The sequence below is a fragment of the Oculina patagonica genome, chromosome 11, assembly GCF_052425735.1.
Source record: "Oculina patagonica isolate OP01 chromosome 11, crgOcupat, whole genome shotgun sequence".
Taxonomy (NCBI): domain Eukaryota; kingdom Metazoa; phylum Cnidaria; class Anthozoa; order Scleractinia; family Oculinidae; genus Oculina; species Oculina patagonica.
The window spans coordinates 6,955,590-6,977,259 of NC_135768.1; the positions used below are offsets into that span (position 1 = coordinate 6,955,590).

Consider the following 21,670-nt stretch of genomic DNA (forward strand, 5'->3'; position numbering starts at 1 on the left):
ATATAGATTACTTGTCTTAGCAAAAGGCATTATGTCAACCTGGGCAAAGAGTTATTTCATCTAAAAAGCAGTAAATTTACAAGCTAACCTTCGCAACTATGCATGTAATATATGATGTCAACATCTTAACCCAAAAAGTAGAAATTAATCATAAATTTTCCTTCAATCCTATTCGTTATAGAGACGCCAGTTTAACGGCCGTCAGCGGCGAGAAGCCTAAAAACTTCTCACGGCTTTGTAAACATGTTTTCAGCTGCATTGAACTGCCAAACTGAAAGATCCACACTTAAGAATCAAGGATATGTAAAGACAACGCTTTTGCTCAATGCGAGTTTTCATTGACACAAGACTTTGGAGAAGGTCGTCCCAAAATCGGTATACACTTAAAGCATCATTATTTCAGGTAGTTTAATGTTTTAATATAGACAAGTACCTTTTATTTCCTTTTATCATCATCGATGGTTTCACACTTTATTTACTTCAGGAGCTATTTTTTTCGCTGATCGAAGTTAAAAGGGAATTAATCCACGACCATTCCAAGATGAAGAACTTGATGGCTTTGATGTTCGTTTTATTCGCCGTCACTGCAGAAGTGTATGGCCAGACTGTCTCACCCACCTGCAAGGTAAAATGAATCGCGAAGATTGTACACGAAACATTTCGTATTTCTAGTTCGTTGTATGGTGTAAAACTCTCTGCAAGAGTAAAATGATTTTTGTAATGTTCTCCTCTTATTGTAAGGTAAATAAGTTTCTTGAACTGTGGTGCATTTGAACAAGAAGAGAACGTGAAACTGATGCACAAAACTAGAGAAGCAGAACATTAGAAATGACTAATCAAAAAATGATTGCTTGAATTAAATATTTATAAATAAATAAATGATTAAATGAAGGAACGAACGAACGCGAAAGAACATAACATGGTTATTGAACGCTAGAAAACCGGATTTTAAGGTTGAATCATAGTTAGTAGAGGAGACTGGTTCGACTGGTTATGAAAGCGGGCGAACTCCAAAGAGCTAAACAATAGCCCGGCCTCCGAGGTTGAACAGAAGTTCATGATAGAGGTCGTAAGTACAGACCTCACTGCGTACGGTCTGTACTCAAGACCTCGGTCAAGATTCCCCCCCATACAGATCTCCTGTTTTTTTTTTTCATGATAACTAATTAATAACTTTTTTTTTCTCCCAAAACAATGATATGTAGAGATGTTTTGCAAATCAGCCTTGCACCACAAAGAAGACTGGCATGGTTCGCTCCAACACCAGCGACAATTTCTTAGAAGTTTGCTCCGAAAAACAATGGCAGCCATATTATCCCCAGTGTAGCCGTTGCTATGACAACCGTGTACCTGGTTTGGTTGGCCATTGGCGCATGGACGAGCAAACTGGAAGCGAGGTCGCGGATGACTCGGGCTACGAGAACCACGGCTCGACCAATGGCCCGGTACCTAGGCTGTCCAAATTGTCTCGTGGTCGCTACTTTAATTCCGGTGGAAACATCAATGTTCCAGACTCCTCCATCCTAAATTTTGGCCTTACAAGCTTCAGCGTCGTTGGATGGGCCAAGATTTTGGACGTCACGTACCCGCTGACAACCTTCGCTGTCAAGAAAGGTCATGGCTGTTATTTTGGTCCAGGTCGCCCAGGATGGCTACCCGGTTGGGAAACAGCGCACGGTTACCAAGCTAAGGGTCTTCGCGTGTGCATTCGGGACAAGGAGAACAGAAAGGTCGACGCAACGGTTGAGTTTGACCATGGTTATCAACCAGCGCAGCTGCTGGGCCAATGGGTTCACTACGCAGTAGTTTTTGATCGCGAGCAACAGAAGAAAGTGTTCGTTTACATCAATGGTAACAAGACGCTTAAAGCTTAAAGCTTAAAACCGGGCGGTTAATGTTTAACTACTTGATAAGGCAAGTACAGCAAAACTTTTAAAATACCATTTAATTAAGTAACACACGATTCTGTGGTTGTTTGTCCATGCTTGGACAAATTCCTGCTTAGTCTTTCAAATTTTTATTTTGTTCTGAATACTGAATAACCTCGGTATTTTTAGATTTTAGTTTCTATCTTTGTATAATGGCAGATTAGCTGAATAGCGCTATATAAATATTATTATTATTATTATTATTATTATTTTGCACTTAAAATTTTTGAACGTAAAATTTTGAACTGCTTCTAAAAAGAGAACCATGAAAAAAAGTCAAAGGTTGCGCGATACAATCAAGCATAGATTTTTATTCAACCCCCCACCTCCCCCTGTTTCCCTTTTCTTAGCCATTCACCTTCGAATCTCCCCTTTTACTCCCCTTTTCCCCATCTGTTGCAGCCTTTGACTCTACTCTCTCCCATCACACATTCTACTCCTCACACTTCTCCCCCGCCTTCTTCAGCATTTTGGTGGTGGCGCCAGCCGAGCAGCAGTTTGTGGGTGAGTATTAAACTGTGACACACAAATCCGAGGTTTGCATAAGTTTTTCAGTTTCCGTGAGTTATAGTAGTGTGTCAAAATATCCTTCATCACATTAGCTGCTTTTATCAACATGCCTAGATAAATGACTGATTAGGTTGAAAACGTTTGGTGTGTTCATAATCTTGAATAAATGAACTCAAACCGGTTGAATGGCATTTACAAATGATCTCCATGCAAAACAAACAAACAATTAGAAAGAATTCGTTAAAAACAAAGAAGCGTTTAAGGTTTTTAAAAAATTGTATTATACCAAAACAACAAAAAAAGAAATTAGAAAGCTTTTAAGAAAGAAAAAAAAGAAATTATAAAGCTTTTAAGCTTTCAAACACGTGAGCTCTTTAAGTCAAGTTGATTTTTTGATCGAAAAGCCTGCCTATCCGCTGCATTTTAGGATGCAGTCACGCAAACGCCAGTTCTACTTGCGTGATTCATTGCAGATAATTTCTCCATCGTCGATCGGTTCCGACTGAAACTCAGAACCCTTGAATGAAAAACAAAAAAACATAAACTTCTCGCTAAAAAGAGCGGAGTAACCAGAAAAATACAGTATTCGCTACTGGTTGAACAAAGCAAATCACCTAAATATCAAGAAAAAAATTCTTCAAAACACAATTTCAAACAAAGATAATAAAAAAGGCTAGCATGCATTAGATCACGCATATCGTGCAGATAACACCACACGGTGTGTCTTAAATCTAATAGATGCTGTTCGTTTCAAAACCTTGAAAACGAATAAAACTATTCATTTAAATATCAACAATAACAGAAAATCTTTAAAACAAAATTACAAAAGAAAATAAAAAAGAGTAAAAAAGGGCATGCATTAGATCACGCCTAACAGATGCTGTTCGTTTTAAAATCCTAAAATCCCAACTAAATGTGAAAAAAGAAAAAAAGATTCAAGATGAGGCCAAGAAACATTTGAATGGCATTACTGAAAAATTTTGAATACTTAAAAAGCCGTGAAATTAACATGCCGTGATAAAATTTAATTAACTATCCGCGCCAAAGGGCAAGTTTTCATTTTGCCGTCAATTATTTCACTCGATGGCTTTATCGATCCTTTTAAAAACTCCATTCTAGCTTGTAGAAATTATTATATAATTACTTTACATTTCCATTTTGTTTTCTGAGCTCTTGAAAAGTGTGCGGGTAAAGTTTTTACATCAAGAACTAAAATAAGGTTGTTTTGTTGTGCAAACATTCAATTCGTCTGTGACAGACAACTTTGTCGGGCCAACGGTACATGAATGAAAATGCATGGACAAAATGGACACAATTCTTGCTAAATGGAAAATATCTTCAAAGTGGGGTCTGGCCGAAAAGTTCTTTGGCTACCAGCCGTTTTCAAAAGCAGAAGCTTGCTGCAAAAAAACATTGCGTGACTGACGTAATGGCTTTTCATGTACAAAAAGTCGAACGCTTGAATAACACAAAAATATATATTTCACGCTTAACAGAAATCAGGGTTTAGATAAAATTTTAAATAGGAGAGTGATCAAATAGCTCCTGCTGAGTAAACATCAAAATTGCGTGATTTGAATCCTGGCCAAGAAAGCGGCCGAGTGAACTACTGAGACAAACAAGGTAAATACGGTGCCTCAATCTATAAATAGATGTTATTTGTTTCAAAAGCCTGAAAACCCCAACTAAACGTGAAAAAATAAATGAAACATGAAAAAAAGTTTCAGATGAATTTTTATTCAAGATGGGGTCTGGAAAAGTTTTGAAAGGAATAAAGAAAAAGAAAATTTCAAAACCGTGAAATTTTGTAGCCGTGGTAGAATTTAATTACATGCAATTACCTAAACCAGGATTTCATTTTGTAGTCCATTTGTTTTACTTGCTGGCTTTACGGATCCTTTCAAAAATTCCATCATAGTTCGTAGAAATATTATACATTACCATTTTGTTTTCTGAAGTCTTGGGAGGTGTGTAAGAAAAGCTTTTACATCAAGAACAAAAATAAGATTATTTCGCTGTGCAAACATTCAATCGTCTCTGATACGCGACTTTGCCGGCTCAACTGTACACGGATGAAAATGGACCAGTTTTTTCTATTAAATGGAGAGCATCTTCAAAGTATTCCGGCTCAAAAATTATCTGCCGTGGCTACCAGCCCTTTTTTTTTAAAAGCAGTTATGCGTGAAGCTTGCTGCAAAATCATTGCGTGACTGACGTAGCAGTTTTCAATAAAAAAAAAATAATTGCTTGGACGTGTCAAAAAAATCACCGGTTTCGCAAACCAGTACTCAAACGCTTGAATAACACAAAAATATATATTTCACGCTTAAGAGAATTGAGGGTATTAGATAAAATTTAAAATAGGAGAGTGATTTAATAGCTTCTGCCGAGTAAACATCAAGGGTGCGTGATTTGAATCCTGGCCAAGAAAGTGGCCGAGCGGGTCTGGAACGATTTACCGACAAGACTACTACTACTACTACTACTACGACGAAAAAATTCCGGGCGATTTATGAACCGGGCCGGCCCAGTCTCCCGCCCGGTTAAAAAGCAGTCAAACTCCCTCGACATCTCAGCCGTCAAAGGCAGCGTCGACAACAACAAAGCACTCGAGTTCGGCACTCTGTATGGCTGGAAAACCAAGGGCACCCTTGACGAATATCGAGTTTACAACAAGGCTCTCGATGAGTTCGAAGTGGCAGCTATCTACAACAACCACCTCGTGTAAGAAGCACGAAGAAATCCAACAAATTAAGGGAACAGCATTCTTAACAAACATGTAGTTTTCAAAAGAAATAAATAGTTTTTCATTAGGGATGTCTTCGCGCCTTAGAAATAGTAGCTTGGTTAAGTTTTAAATTAGCCTGTCCGGAAATAGACAACTAAAAACAGTAAAACGGGAAGCTTCCAAATCAAATAAAGTTGTTAAAAAAGCCTTCGTTTTCAGCCTTGTAACTTAGTTTGTTGGGATAACAATAAAGTTGGATATTCAAACAAAAAGCTCTCGTCTGAACTAGTCATGCTCTCACTTCGAATCTTGGCACAAAGATAAGAATTCCAGTCAACATTTCTTTTGTTATATCGTCTGGGGCGATCTCGGCCCATTTTCCCGGATCCTTAGGCGGTTTTACACGACAGCGCAGCAATACTTACAATTTGCGCCTACACTCCAGCCTGTTTCACTACCTATTTATCCTTTCACAACACTTGAAATAGTCACCGCTTAACCATGTGCGTCCTTAACTAATCTCTCGAAACTGGAAGAACACAAAATAAATTAAAATATGATGTCGAATGACGCATACGTGCCAACTTTTAAACTTTCAAAAACGAGAACGGAATATAATTGGAAACTAAGCTTGGCTCAGCGGAAACGACTACATATTTCGCTTTCCATGCCCAAGATATTTCGGTTCCTGACGATCTTAAATTCGACACATTCAAAAGTGTTCCTGCATTCACATCAGAGGGAGTAGAAAATGTAATGCAACTACAAAAGGAAGAAAAGCGAGTTCGGTTTTCGGCGTCACTTGGGAGGTGATTTTCAATGGCGTATTTGCGGATTTTTATGGCCGTTTGGATCTTCTTTTCGCTACCAAGCAAGAAATCAGGTAATTATCAGAAGCAAACTAGCACTTCGTTAACTTATTATGTTAGCGAACAAAGTTATCTGATAAATTGATCAGATTTCCTGTAATTTCAACGAAAATAGGTTCGACAGCAATCAGTCGAAAGTTGACAAGAGAAAGGTTATTAATCAGCCCAATTGTCCTTTCTCGTCTCATTTAGGGATCAAAACGTAAATTTCCTATCTTGTACAGTGGAACCTCGATTTAATGACCTCTACACAACAAAGTCCTCCGTATAGCGAACGTTATTCTTTGCCCTGGTAATAGCAAAATAGACGAGAAACAACCCCGATATAAGGACACCTCGATATAGCGAACGTTTTTTTGGCAGTCCCTTGACCCTTCGTTATATCAGGTTCCACTGTATTGAATTTTAATTTCCCGCAATTACACCAAAGACTCATCCATAATATATCATTTCAAGAGAATTATTTGACCATGGCAAATTTCAGTTTTCAGAATTGAACCGGAAAGGAAGGAATTCGTCAAATGAATGGATGAATTTATTCAGATATAGCACCAAAATCGATGATAATGTAATCAAGAGAGCGCAACCTTTTTTGGTGAGTGGGGACTGTATGATGGAAAATGCATTAGAGGACTGTTTAAGGTACACGACACCAAAGGAAAAACAATTTAGCATTTATTCACGCTGTTCAGTCCTCACGTTCGAAACCGAAACGAGAAAGTGAGTTCCTTTAAATTTTGTATGTGGGAACGAAAAATAAAATTGTGAGATTGACAAGTTAAAGTTAAGCTGCATGAGATGAATTCTCGTCGTCTTAAAAAAAAAATCAAGTATTGGAATATAACAAACTTAGTCAGCCTTACCCTCTTTCCGAAATCTTACATATCGTAATTTGCAAGGGGGGCGGGGGGTTAGAAACGAGGTCTGGGACCGAGTAGCGATGCTCTCACAACTTGCAACGCGCTCAATACACGATGTAGTCAGCGGTTTTTGGACGATGATGCAACAGGCAATCTTTTCCCGCGGGGATTGTAAATGAGGTAAAACAAAGAACGACCAAGTCAACAAACAACCTCGCAACAATAGAGCAAGAACAATAGCTCCGACCGGCGCGGGAATATTCGATCGCCACGTTTTCATTACCACTTCTGTGACGCGGAACCACATTTTGACACCAAGAGCCTTTCCGGAGAAATTTTCGCTGCTTTAAAGACAAAACTTAGAAAACCTTTTTTTTTCACTTCTATAAAAAAAATTATCGAACTCTCCCACTGGTCCCATGTTGTTATTGTTTTGGCAAGTTCACAAAGAAAGGAGCTGCCCATGCGCCTTAGAGACATCCGCTGACTACCGCCCCGATAGATCTTGATACTAAGGAAGTGGGAACAGTTTGCACAATTTTATTTCTTTCGCCAGCCACTTCTTTAATTAAGTGATACAATGCACGTTCGTGTCTTTTACTGAATATTTTGACATGGGCCGTTCCCTTCTGTAGTTATCATACAAAAAGCGCAGTAAATTAAACTATACCGGGTTACATTTCTTTTAGCTGCTCGATACCATGGATTTACTGATGTCTATGTTTCCTTGACTGGACACGATTCCGAAAGCTGTGGTACAGTCAGTCATCCATGCAAGTCTATCGCTAAAGCAGTTCATCAAGTGGACCAGGGCGGACACATTCACCTTGATGGTACTGGGACCGAGAAAAATCCTTATGTCTGTCATCTTGGCATGACACACGAGCAACAACCGGGAATTGTTGTTCAGAAAAGCTTGGAAATAGAGGGTTGGAAAGCCGCGCCTCTGATTTCATGTTTTAATGGATTTCATTTTATAAAGAGGCCGACTACTCTACCACTGAACATAACTTTATCTGGTATTGCTTTCCGCCAAACACCACTGATGATTCAAGATTGTGACATTCTAACGATTAAAAACTGTTCTTTTGAGGACACGTCCATTGCTCTAAGTATTCTCATAAGAATCAACGCCAAAATGTGCCTAAACATTCAGGGGTCTTCTTTCTTTAAGAACAACACTTCCTGTGTGGAGATCACGTTGAAAAGTGATACATTAGTCAAAGATCAATTCCTTACCATTAATATCAACGAGACAAAGTTTTTGGGAAATGGATTTCACAATCAGCGGTTTGCAAGGGGTGTAGTAACAATCCAATCGGAAGCCACGCTGCCGTCCAGTATACATGTCTGAATATCTTGTTCCAATCTTACATCTGTGAAGAACTACGGCCATTTTGTTCATCTTGATCTGCCATCAGCAGTAACCACCGAGGTATATAATGACGTCAGGCTGTTCAACAATACCATTTCTGATTTGGGTAGGGCGATGGCTGGTAGAAAAGCGCGTCACCTGGTGAACAGTTTGTATAATTCTAATACAAAGAAAACGCGTGTTGAGTTCAGCAACCTAAGATGTTCTCACAACCATTTATTGCGATGTATAAAAATTCATTCCGAGGAAGCCCAAGTAGAAATTCAAAACTCGTCGTTTATTGGACAACAACTTCCAAACGAAAGAGGGGGAGCGATGTTTATTAACTCAATCTTACGTGGGTCTGTAGCAATATTCAACAGCAGGTTTCGCAGGAACATAGCAAAAGGCGGTGGAGCTTTGTATGTCTATAGTCAGACTGGAACCTTGAGTCTAAACATTGCAAATGTTAACTTCACTGAATGTGCTGCAACAAGAAATGGACCCGGATGTGCAATTTTGGTTGATAATTTGCAAAAGCTAGGAAAAAAGGAAAAAGCAACAGGAACAAACAAGTTGATCGCAAACTTCAGAGAAATCAGAGTGCGTGACTGCTTTGGCTTCCACCGTCTGTGCGACGGTATCATCCTCATGTTTTCTAACGGCAAAGTGATTATTAATGATTCTTCCTGGGAAAACAACATCAAATCCATAGATAGTGCTCTGACTGTAATCACCGCGGGCGATAACACGGATGTTACTATTTCTGGATGCACATTTGTTCGCAACATCGTGAAAAACGCCGTTGTTGGTGTAGTCTCAGTGAAAAATCGACAAGCGGGTACATTAACGATTGCAGACAGTGTTGTATCTAGTCAAGACACAAGTGGCAATGCGTCTTTGGCCATATATGCATCTTCGGAATTTCACATCAGTCTGACAAACGTTACATTAACTTCACATCTTTACGGACTTTTTATAGGAGGCTCGTTGCCAAATGCATCCTCTGAAGCCTACCCGCTGAACGTGTCAGTCCGTAACTGCACCTTCATCGATAACTTCCGCGATATGGTGGCAAGTTCGCCCGATCCAAGTCAAGTGGAAATAAAAATTAGGAACACCATATTCAATCTTACCAAGAGACAGGCTGTACCCGACTCATTTGGACTTTTTATCATTTTAAAACCTTTGGAAATACTCAATTATTCGAACGCCATTATCGAGCTCGACAACGTAACATTTGACTCGAAGCCATGCAACATTGTAGGCTTGCTATTTCGAGGTAACAAAACGTTACGCATAAAAAGATCCTTATTTATTAACGGTTTCTGTTTCAATCGATTCTACTGGGGTAGTAATAGCACGTATGATGTTTACGAAATTTCATCTGGCGCTCTATCGGTCGTCTCAAGTTCGGATAAACAGCTAAGTCCAGGATGTGTGAAAGAGGGAGAAAAGGAAGATGTTCATCCTCTTTGGCATTATCAGACTCACGTGACATTTGAAGATACCTTATTTGAGGGCAATGGAGGATTAATCGCTGGCGCTGTATACATATGTAATGGCTACACGGCGTTTGAAAGATGCAGGTTTCGAAATAATTTCGCTACTGAGAATTCAGGACATGTTGTTTCTGCATATGGAACTGGCCAAGTGGATTTCAAAGACTGCAAATTCTCTTCAACAAAAGTGAATATGACAAGAAACAATTTTACGTTTCAAAAATGGACGTTCTTGCAGTCGGAAAGCGGGGGACCTATAAATCTTCAAAATACAACTATGGTGTCATTTGCTGCTGAAAGGACTCCGTATCCTGTACTGGACATTTACAATGGAGGTTACGTATACATGGATGACAATTCAACTATCCAATGTTCTATCGGAAGCCAGCTTTTATTGGACAATATGACACATTTTGTATATACAGAGCAAAACAACAGCTTTTGCAGGCTAAATATCACTGCTTTGAAGTACTCTTGCCAGTTATGTTCACCCGGGCTGTACAGTATGCGAAAAGGAGTTTCGCGTGGTTTAATTGTAAACAACACAGTTGACTGCCTGCAATGTCCCTTTGGTGCCAGTTGTATTAAAAGGAACATAGCTGCCAAGCCAAACTTTTGGGGTTATCCCACATCTAGCGATCCGCCATCACTAGAATTCATGGCTTGTCCGGAACATTACTGTAGAGAACCAACATCAAAGACACAAGGATACAACAGTTGTCAGGGAAACAGAACGGGCATTCTTTGTGGGAAATGCACTGGAGGATACAGTGAAACTCTCTTTTCAGCTGAATGCCGAAAAGATGAAGAATGCGACAACTACTGGTTTTGGATCTTGACAATTTTGTTAACAACTGGACTGGCCTTCTACCTATTGATGAAACCTCCGATCTTAGGTTTTCTTGCAAATCAGATATTATGGTTTAGGACAAAAGAGGAAGACCATGAAGAGCAAGAGTTGGGTGGCATTCATCAACACTCGGGTGGGGACAGTGGCTACATCAAAATCACATTCTAATTCTATCAAGCTGCCGAACTACTGATAGTCGGTTCTATGGAAAACCTTCTGGAAAAAATACCATTTATTTATACAGTGATTGCCGCTTTTAATTTCCAAGTTCGAACTATAAACCATGGAATTGGATGCCCATTTGTTGGGATGACAGCCGTGACTAAGGAGTTGGTTCTTTCCGGTACAGTTTTCATGACAATGACTGACATTGTACTCATCTACTGCGTCCATTCTGTCTTCAACACGCTAAGAGGAAAAGAAAAGCCAGCGCTTATCCATTATATGGCCGTTGTCATGGAAGTATTGCTACTAGGTTACGAAAGATTGGCAGAAACGGCCCTAAAGCTAATGCAGTGCGTCTCGATCGGATCTACTAAGAGGCTATTTATCGATGCCAATGTTCCATGTATGCAGTGGTGGCAGTATGTTCTTCTCGCCTATATTGCAGTGTTCGTGGTTCCCTTTATCATTGTTCTCTACTGCGGATCCTCCAAGCTTTACAGTGCGTCCATTACTGCGAGTGAGTTTATCGCTGCTTGCATGCTTCCACTACCATTTCTCATCTACTGGTTTTCTAAGAAAATGCAAAAACAAACAAGGCAAAATTCCACCAGAGCGCAAGTTGTGAACAAAGATGTATTGGAAGTACTTCATGGTCCTTTCCGCCCGCCAATCAATGAAAATAAAGGAACTCTTTACTGGGAGAGCGTTTTAATCGGTCGAAGATTTATTCTCCTCGCGTGCCATTCGTTCATAAGAAGTTCGATGTTACGTATGGTTTCCATGGCTGCAGCATGTTTACTAATGACCATTCATCACGTTTTGAAGAATCCCTTTAGAGAAGCGCTGGCTAACAAAGCTGAAACATTGTCTCTTACCGCTTTAACTATGGTTGCCCTTATCAATCTGACAAAAGCGACCCTGATGTCATTTGGTATCACTGTTGACGGGCCTTACCGATCTTATTTGGACGCTCTGGAATGGTTTGAGGTGTGCGCCCTAGCTTTTGTCCCAGTGTTAGTGTCTGGTCTAGTCTCTTTCGCGATTCTGTCTCAGCTAGCTAGGTTGCTGGTGTTTCTTATCAAGCAAATTACTGGATATTCGCGTCAACTTGGGAGTCCTCAATGGCTCACGGACCAACGGAGACCTCTTTTAGATATCAATGAATATAAAAGTGATGCTAAATTTTAAAGAGGGCGTTCCGGCATGAAAGGGTCCTGGCCTGGCGCGCCATTCTCACGCCTAGTTGTCAAAACATAAAAACTGCTAACAAAGAACACTCTTTACCGAATTAATACTTTTCACTTTTTTGGTGAGAATGTTCTGTTACGTTTGTAATTTGTCTTATTTTGTTTATAGTATACTCTGGTTTCGTGAGATTTTGAAGCAGTTTTTTTTTTAAGAATGCTTGTCTTTACGTGCCATGACCGCAAGAGTAGATATTAACATTCCGCATATGCATCCAAAAGATGTAAATTGTAAGTTTTATCTACGATACTTCTTATTTTAAGCAAAGAAACGTCTGTTTGATTTTATAAACTTTTCTTTACTGTAGTATGTGAAATGATTGTTAAAACACATAATGACTCAAGTTTTGATTTTGTAGAGTTATTTTGTAGTGATTAGAGATTTCGACAGTAGCGTGTTTCCAAGACAATGTTGATCTGCAGCCACCGTAATATTAACAGGATAACATAATTAAATGAACAGTTATGAAGGAAATTTACGTTGCAGAACTTATTGACTGATTGAACTGTGTGTGTGTTTCAACATCTAAACCAACAGCGTTATTCGTATATCCAAAACATTAAAATTCTTACACTAAATTCTCTAGCTAAAAATAAAATTTACAGTTTGTACAGTTTTTGACCGTAAGATAATAGGTTAATATCAATATACTTATACCTGACTTATATATCATTTACAGTTTCAGGACGTCCATAAAGTTTATTTGTCTTAGCAAAAGACATCATGCCAAACTGGGCAAAGAGTTGTTTCATTTAAAAAGCAGCAACTATGCAAGCTAACTTTTGCAACTAGGCATGTAGTTTATAATTTCAACCTCTTAACCCAAAAAGTAATAATTAATCGTAAATTTTCCTTCAATCCTAATCGTTATAAAAACGCCAGTTAAACGGCCGTCAGCGATGAGAAGGCTAAAATCTTCTCACGGTTTTGTAAACATGTTTTCAGCTGCATTGAACTGTCAAACTGAAAGACCCACACTTAGAGTCAAAGATATGTAAAGACAACGCTTTTGCTCAATGTCATTTCAGCTATCATCGGCATAAGACTTTGGAGTAGGTCGTCCCAAAATCGCTACACTTTCAGGTTTCCTTTTATCATCGTCGATGGTTTCACCTCTTATTTACCTCAGGAGCTATTTTTTGGCTGATCGAAGTTAAAAGAAAGTCCACGAACATTCCAAGATGAAAATGGTTTTCATGTTCGTTTTATTCGTCGTCGCTTCAGAAGTGTGGGCCCAGACTGTCTCACCCACTTGCAAGGTAAAAACGAATGGCGAAGAGTGTAGATGAAACATTCCGTATTTCTAGTTTGTTATATGGTGTAATGTTCCCTTCTTATTGCAAGGTAAATAAGTTTCTTGAACTGTGGTGCATTTGAATGAGAAAAGAACGTGAAACTGGTGCGCAAAATTAGAAAAGAAGAACATAACTAGTCAAAAAATGATTGACTTATGACATGAACTAAATATTTATTAATACATAAATCATTAAATGAAGGAACGAACGAACGCGAAAGCTTGGCTACTGGACGTTAGACAATCGGATTTTAAGGTCGGTTCGTGAGTACTCTTTAAATAAATACAGGTCGTGAGTGCAGACCTCACTGCTTTCGGTCTGCACTCAAGACCTCGGTCAAGATTCTCCTTTACAAATCTCCTGCTTTTTTAATGAGAATTAATAACTAACTGATATTTTTGATTTTGTTTTCTTAAAATATGTAGAAATGTTTTGCAAATCAGCCTTGCACCACAAAGAAGACTGGCATGGTTCGCTCCAACACCAGCAACAATTTCTTAGAAGCTTGCTCCGAAAAACAATGGCAGCCATATTATCCCCAGTGTAGCCGTTGCTATGACAACCGTGTATCTGGTTTGGTTGGCCATTGGCGCATGAACGAGCAAAGTGGAAACGAGGTCGCAGATGACTCGGGTTACGAGAACCACGGCTCGGCCAGTGGCACGGTACCTAGACTGTCCAAATTCTCTCGTGGTCGCTACTTTGATTCAAGTGGAAAGATCAATGTTCCAGACTCCTCCGTCCTGAATTTTGGCCTTACAAGTTTCAGTGTCGCTGGATGGGCGAAGATTTTGGACGTCACACACCCGCTGACAACCTTCGCTGTCAAGAAAGGTCATGGCTGCTATTTTGGTCCAGGTCGCCCAGGATGGTTACCCGGTTGGGAAACAGCGCACGGTTACCAAGCTAAGGGTCTTCGCGTGTGCATTCGGGACAAGGAGAACAGAAAGGTCGACGCAACGATTGAGTTTGACCATGGGTATCAACCGGTGCAGCTACTTGGGCAATGGGTCCACTATGCAGTCGTTTTTGACCGCGAACAGAAGAAAGTGTTCACTTTCATCAACGGTAAAAAGCAGTCAAATACCCTTGACATCTCAACCGTCAAAGGCAGCGTCGATAACAACAGAGCACTCGAGTTCGGTCATCTTTATGGCTGGAAAACCAAGGGCACCCTTGACGAATATCGAGTTTACAACAAGGCTTTGGATGGGTTCGAAGTGGCAGCCATCTTCAACAACCACCTCGTGTAAGAAGCACCAAATCAAGGGAACAGTATTTAGTAACAAGCATATACATGTAGCTTTCCTCTGCATATGGTAGCGCCTCTAGAATAGTAGATTCGGACCAGGTCTAGACATTAAGTTAGTTTGTCTGAGTAACAATAAAGCTGGGTATTGCAATCAAAACATCGTCTGAACTAGCTATGCTCTCACTTTGAGTCTCGAGACAGGATAGAGAAATAATTTCGCTTCAGTCGTGTTTTCGTTTCTTATCATTCCCTGCACTTTTTCCTAATTTTTTTGCAGCCTTCGTCTCCGGACTTCGGACATCTGGATCGAATGGTCCGGGTTCACTCCCAGTCATTGTGCTGTTTTTTAGTTCCTCTCTCCACCCAGGAGGCAGTATGTGCCACTTGACTCGACGCAGACTTTACCCTACTTTCTTCCCTTCATTTCCGGCCAGTCCTGGCACATAACTGCGCATCCTTGTGCTTTTTTACAAGACAGGAGAGGAAACCTAACAATTTACCGCTGTACTCAAGTATCATGAGGCCAGAGATAACTTGGCCCGCATTGCACCTCTCTTACCGCCTGGTTATCCCTTGATAGCTCTTGAAAAAGTCACCACCAAACCACGAGCAAATGAAAAGAATAACACTTTTTTCATATCCGAATTGGTATATGTTCAAAGTTTAAACTGTTTCGAAACGACCCTTGATGCAAAATCTTTCACCTGGAAAGGAATTTAATTATTCACAACTTTCATGCGAATCAACTTATTCTTGAAATAACATGTTACAATCCAATCCGATCGGTTACGGTCAGGTTTTTACAGAACTATGTCAACGCCGCCCATCAGAACATTTAGTTAGCCCAAGAAGGGTAGATGGGTCACTTAACAGAATCGCGGGTGGGGTGGTATCGGTAAGATTAAGTTTTTAAAAGCCGTACGAGATAAATTTTCACGAATGAAAAATAGATATACAACACTCTGTGACAAATTCACCTTGTTAAGGGCTGCCTCGTCGTCAACTGATTCTTTGGAGGAGGGGGGAGGCAGGAGGGTCTGTACCTCCCACATCCTGTACCTTTTACTTCTGGTTCCCGCCTGTTCCTGTGCTACTTCCATTGAAAAATATAACGAAATGTTACGAATTTTTTCTCAATTGCTCCCGGTTTCGGCCACCTTGGGAATCCCGCTTTCCGTCCTCTCTTCTCTCGCTTTCTGCATCCCTCTCGCTTATATTCTCCCAGGCTCCCGCTCCCTGCCCCTTTCGAAATATCCGTATTGCAGTGGCATCTCTTAAAGCCAGTTGAACCTGTAGTGAACGAGTGTTGAACCTGTAGTGAACGAATTTCAATGCAAAGCACGAAACACGTAGAATAAGAAATTAAGGAGTAATTGATTTCTCCATAAACGACCGTTTTCTTGTTTATCTTACCGCTCAAGGATTCCAAGGGGGAAAGCTAAGGCAATAACTTTCTAAAATTTTAAAACTTATTCTACAGAGGCGTTTACTCATGATCTGCGTGTTGTCTTCTGAGATCTGGTTGACACGTCGCTTACTCATTTGACGAAGCAGTTGGCTTTTAAAAATACCTTCCTTACCATCGCTGATATCCTTTCTCCGTATATCACAAAAAGAGTTTCCGCATGCAGTTTTGCTTCCTTTCCGTGTGTAAAACATTTAACTGGCATGATGGCCAACTGCGTCGAGTATTCATACTTGTGTTCAAATGTATAAATGGCCGGGCTTGCGTCTGATTTTTTGTTAAATAATTTTAACGTCGACACGTCTGTTGTTCAAGAACTAAAAAAATTCAAGCTAAGGGTCATTTCGCGGATATAATGGGGCGAAAACCTGGAATACTCTTCTTCGTGAAATCAGATCTAACTAACCTTTCTGAATTCAAGAATGACCTTGTACATTTCTTTTTCTGAATTTTCGAGAAACAATGATTTTTCAACTTTTATGACTTTTTTAGTTTTGGTACGTGTTGTACTGTGTTCTTATTATTTAAAGGACGCCATTATAGCACCTCTGCTGAACTTGAATTTCTTGTCTTTATGTATCAATGAATGCTATGTTTCAACGCACTTAACCAGAGACTTGAGCACTCGCCATATAATAACAATTTCCACAACAGCTAACTTATTATTATAAAATGCCTATTTGACAATATATAAATGCTCCTGGTAATATGGACGGAAACATTATTTAGTTTCTTAAATACCGTGTTTCATTTTGCATCTTCATTACTTAGTTTATAATATGCAGGCGTTAAGCTTCGCTGTTTTTCAATGGGAGCAACTGATCGAGGAAAGAACCCAGGATTATGAGCTTTGTCATTTGACACCGCAGGAGCATTGAAATGCAAATAATCCTGCAAGAGTTTGTTGTATAAATACGTTATGTGCCCTGGTCGGTCTGTTTACTTCAGTGATTTGCTAGCTTTAGTGTTCATTAGTTCGTTTTATTGGTTCCTTTTTCGGGTCTGTTCGCCTCCATAATTTTACATCGAGTCCATAGTACATTTTGAATCTAATGATTTATTATCGAGTGATGCGAAAATAAGAGCCAATGAGCTTGGCAGAATTTGAAAAAAAATATTAACCCGTGCCATAAGCGATCGAGCCTACGAATTATTTCCAACTTTATGGAGTGTTTTCATAAGGCATGCAAACAAGAAACGGGTGTTTTATGTTAGCCTGTGTACAGCCGTCCCGCTGCGCTCAAAAATCGCGGCATTTCCCATACATTCCGGGGGAAACCACGCGCAGCGGAACACGATTAACGACGCCATAACACAGACGTTCCCTCCGCGATTTATTTTAGCGGAGCGGGACGGCTGTACACAGGCTAGTTTTATATCTCTCAGTTATATATATATTAAAACCAACAGTATGCAGTGATGCGTCATAAAGAAAAATTGAAAATGGTGATAAACAAATGAACTCTTTGTTTTTAAACAGTGAACAATATCAATATTGAATATGTTACTGACGTAACGCAAAGTCAAGCATCGTTTTTATTCATGATATTGTGATGCAAGCAGGGACCAAGTTATGCGTCTTCGCATTTCGATAAAATTTGTCACGACTGGAACTGCTATGAGGGGTAATTTACCGGTGTTGCCATAAAAATGCACAGTCCTATGGAACCGTTAACATTCCGTCCCGCTCAGCCTGGCGATTTCGATGATATTGTCAAATTATCTGAAGGAATCTACGCTGGACACGATTATCTTCAGTTCACATTTCATGATTGGCTTCAAAGGGACAATTTGCTTGTTATACTTGCTTATTCTGGCGACACACTAGTCGGTTTACAAGCAACCTTTGTGGTAGATGATGGTCGGACAGCATTCCTCCGAGCAGCACGAATTCGGCCCGAGTTCCGAGGCCGAGGTCTTTTACGACAGGTTAGAGAGTATCCGAGGACATTTGCCACAAAACATTTTCCCAGCTTGCAGCGAGAACGGTTGATGACTTCTAGTAACGTAGGTGCTAAGGGTGACATGAAACTTCTCGAGTGCTGTGTGTTATCGCATCAAGTAAACAAGCAAGCGAGTCAAGCTAAAATGCCCATGGTCAAGTCTCGCCCCATGTAAGGGAATCCAAGAGAGTCTTGGATTCCGGATTCAGCACCGTGGATTCCGGATTCCGGCGACTGGATTCTGGATTCCATGCCTGTGGATTCCGGATTCCAAAAGGTGCGAGATTTCGGATTCCACAACTTTAAATCTGTTTTTAATTCTACCTCAACAGCAGATTATGCCATTTTTATAGCACATTCAGCTGTTAAGATGTAATGTTGTCTATTTTCTTTTTTTAGTATATTAAATTTAAATATATGTAAAAACCGTAAACATATAAGGGCCCGTTCATTTTTTTTATGGGGTAAGTGGGGCTGGTGGGATTTGATTGACAGTCACTGTTATAATATAATGGCCCCCAACAACAAATGGTCAAGTGGATTTAAAGTTTATCAAGCCTTATGACTAAAGAATGTATCAGTTGTTCAGTCATAATAATAGACATAAACTATATCCCCCCAAATAGCTCACATTGCCTAGACTAAATAAACCATCTGTTTATTGTGGGTGCCGTTTGTTGGTATGGGCTGACTGCATTTGAAACCAATAAGCTGAATTGGGTTGAGTTAATAACAAAGTAGGGGTACATATCAAAGAAGGGGGCTCCGGGGGCATGCTCCCCCAGGAAATTTTGAATTTTCAGATCCTCAAGAATGTTATTCTGGGCGTTCTAGCAAGATTTTTAACAGAACCGCTCATTATTAACGCTTAAACGTTTAATTATTTTCAGTGACCCCCCCCCCCTTACAAACCATAATTATTTGGCTGCCCCCCTTTGAAGCCCTATTTTTTCATGACCCCCCTAAAATTACACCAGCCCCCCCCCCCCCAAACCACATAAAAAATGAATGGTCCCTACAGCGGAAAAATAATTTAAATTAAATTAGCTTATACGCACAATATTCATTACTTCGAAATTACGCACGTATTTCTATACAACAAAGAACAACTGAACTTAACATTTAAATAGTTTCATGCAAAAAGCTTTATCCCGTAAATACTGTTTCACAGTTCTATACGCTAACTTAGTTCGCAGTCCCGCGCACCAAGAATTTAAATGGAGATGCGTGAGGCAGCTAGGGGGTCCGGGGGCATGCTCCACCGGGGAAATTTGGATTTAATTTCTCTCAGATACCGGAAAATGCATTTAAAATTAAAAGGAAATAAACGTTTAGTGCTTGAAATATTGCTGTAAAAATATTGCTTAAAACGACAAAATGTTGCAATAAAGAAAGGCTTGTGATAAAACCTCTATCTGACCCTTCAAACAAGGACTTTAAACCTTACATCAAGACACGAACTTTTCTCATCATGTTGTAGTACCGGTAAGATGATACCAGACCGAACATACAGAGAAAAGACAATTGCACTCTCATTGTTACAATAATGAAAAAACAAATAGTAATTGTACCTTTGGCAGCTAAATTCGATAATGTCTCAAACATGATACAATTTTAGAAAAAAAACCTATATATAATTTTGTCAGGGTAAAAAAAGTGGTAGGGGGTTAATGCCCCCAGTCTCTCTATCTTCCCTGTGCGTTTCCTGTAATTGCACGAGGGAGATCAATAGCGGAGAGTACGCCGGGAGTTCGTTTTATGGTCTTATATCGCTAATAATTGACCTCTCTTTCTCTCTCATATCTTTCTTCTTTCTTGAACTCCTAAGAGCGATAGTTTAGCAATAGTTGAAAATATCGCAAGGACTTTGATTTCGCGGATCAACAAGTAACTGTTGGCCCAAATTCGACTAGAATATTATGCTTGATTATGTTTGCATTCGACACATGAATTCAAATGCACTCCAAATATTATATACACTGCTTAATTCTACAACTACCAAAAACGTGACTCTAAATATACCTTTTTCCTCTGGCTTGAAAGTTTTTTGTAATGCTTCCCCATCTCGAATTCCGTACGTTGTTTAAACTCCTCAAACGACAAAGTATAAAGTGAATGAACCGTACTGAAGATCTAGAACCAGCTCGAATTTCACGATCGCCGAATCGAAAGGGTACCTGGGAGTCGTGTTACTTCCACAGAGGAACTTCCTGGACAAAAATTCTCAATGGTTTAACTTCGCCAGATTTCACCGTCAAGCAGCCTCACCTTTTACCGCTTTCACTATTACCGAATTTTTGGAAAATTTACAGGGATTTTTATACATCCATGAATCCGTCATAACAATTTGTTTTCAAGCTGTGTTACAAGAATGGTGAGCCCCGCATGCGAGAATTGTTGGAGGTTGAGAGACATTGCGTTACACTTGTCAATAAATTTCATTTTCTAAAGGTCAAAACCCAGCATGATAAAATGGCAATCTTTAACAAAATAAAGCATGCGCCCTACCAGGAGGATCAAAGACCACAACACCGCCGTGGTTGATTTGAATTTAGTGACCAAATATCAAACATTTTACGTTAGCTTTCTGGTTAGCTTCGTAACTTTTGTAGTGCTATGATGGTAGATTCCGGATACCATACGAGGTTTGGTTTCGGATTCCACAGGAGGCTGGATTCTGGATTTCACAGGCTGGATTCCGGATTCCAAAGCCCTGGATTCCAGATTCCAGGAGCAAAAATATGTTGGATTCCGGATTCCGGATTCCCTTACATGGGGCGATCAAGTCAAATGCAATGGAGATAAAACCATGCTCGAGAGAATATTTCTCTAATATCATTCTGTCTCAACCTGTCAGAGCAAAATTGTTCCCTGACAATGTCATTATAGCTAATTCCTGCGCTCTCGAGCCTCTCCGATCAAATGTGGATCTCATTCTACAAGAGTGCAACGAACTGTTTGTCGATAAATGCGCCGACGATGTTTTACCGACATCGATTAGCTTTGGAACCTATTCGCCAAGAGTGAAATTTTTACACTGGAAGGTCTCTGTGTATGCCGACGACCCAGTTCTTTTTAAAGCTCATCTCCTTTGTCAGTTCAAGCGTGCCTGTGAAGTCACCAGCGGTGATTTTATTTTTGTGTCTTTTCAAGACAGAAGCTTTAGTCAGTTGACAAGGAAAGTGATGGAAGAACAGCTACAGTTGAATGAATGCGACACACGTCATACAAATAAGACCATGATACTATATGAAAGAAAGCTTGACTGGCCATGCGTTTCAAAATTATGATATGATATATATACACGTAAGCTCGTATGCTTGTTTAAGGACTTATTTCCATACATACGGTCTTTGATGAAATCACACGTATACCCCATCTTAAACCTCACCCATGTAAAAAAAATTGCCCTTTTAGGCGAGACATGTACAAATACTCAAAACCTTCCTCTGAGAGGTTAAACAATACAAAGGTATCTCATTGCCTCGACAGTTTTTCGTAATCAGTGTGTAATGTTGCGGCCTCTTGCACCATCTTAATAAGGTGGATCCGTCCGTTTTCATTAAGCTACAATGAAACAACAGGCAAATGTGGAAAAGTTTCGTGTACGTTGACTCGTTGATTTCTAGGCCTTGTTAGCTAGTTAGTCGGGATAACAATAAAGTTAGATACGCGGGTGTTCGATGTAAGAACCTCATCTGAAC

General features: G+C 39.8%; 2 protein-coding genes and 1 pseudogene across 4 annotated transcripts in view; all 3 read left to right on the forward strand.

Moving 5' to 3' along the window:
- The window catches only part of LOC144629554 (histidine N-acetyltransferase-like), a 166,117-nt pseudogene that overhangs the window by 75,347 nt on the left and 69,100 nt on the right, over nucleotides 1-21,670 (forward strand). The gene's annotated exons all lie outside the window — the stretch shown is intronic.
- LOC144629551 (uncharacterized) lies at nucleotides 134-14,717 on the forward strand. 2 transcript variants are annotated; one of them, XM_078487788.1, is made up of 3 exons: nucleotides 134-403; nucleotides 485-625; nucleotides 13,732-14,717. In XM_078487788.1, the coding sequence occupies exons 1-3, from the start codon at nucleotides 326-328 to the stop codon at nucleotides 14,557-14,559; spliced, it is 1,047 nt and encodes a 348-aa protein (XP_078343914.1). In that variant the 5' UTR covers nucleotides 134-325; the 3' UTR covers nucleotides 14,560-14,717. The 2 variants fall into 2 exon arrangements, with proteins under 2 accessions (XP_078343914.1, XP_078343915.1); XM_078487789.1 differs by lacking the exons at nucleotides 134-403; nucleotides 485-625 and adding an exon at nucleotides 13,138-13,270.
- Nucleotides 17,686-21,256, forward strand: LOC144630799 (histidine N-acetyltransferase-like). The gene is made up of 2 exons (XM_078489161.1): nucleotides 17,686-18,120; nucleotides 20,753-21,256. The coding sequence occupies exons 1-2, from the start codon at nucleotides 17,686-17,688 to the stop codon at nucleotides 21,254-21,256; spliced, it is 939 nt and encodes a 312-aa protein (XP_078345287.1).

What these genes read in the sequence shown, in the direction of transcription:
- LOC144630799 (XM_078489161.1), top strand. Translation starts at nt 17,686, where the DNA reads ATGGAACCGTTAACATTCCGTCCCGCTCAGCCTGGCGATTTCGATGAT. An exon ending in GTCAAGCTAAAATGCCCATG is followed by an intron (nt 18,121 to 20,752) that starts GTCAAGTCTCGC and finishes GGGGCGATCAAG; the next exon opens with TCAAATGCAATGGAGATAAA.
- LOC144629551 (XM_078487788.1), top strand. Translation starts at nt 326, where the DNA reads ATGCGAGTTTTCATTGACACAAGACTTTGGAGAAGGTCGTCCCAAAAT. An exon ending in TTAAAGCATCATTATTTCAG is followed by an intron (nt 404 to 484) that starts GTAGTTTAATGT and finishes TATTTACTTCAG; the next exon opens with GAGCTATTTTTTTCGCTGAT. An exon ending in CTGTCTCACCCACCTGCAAG is followed by an intron (nt 626 to 13,731) that starts GTAAAATGAATC and finishes TAAAATATGTAG; the next exon opens with AAATGTTTTGCAAATCAGCC.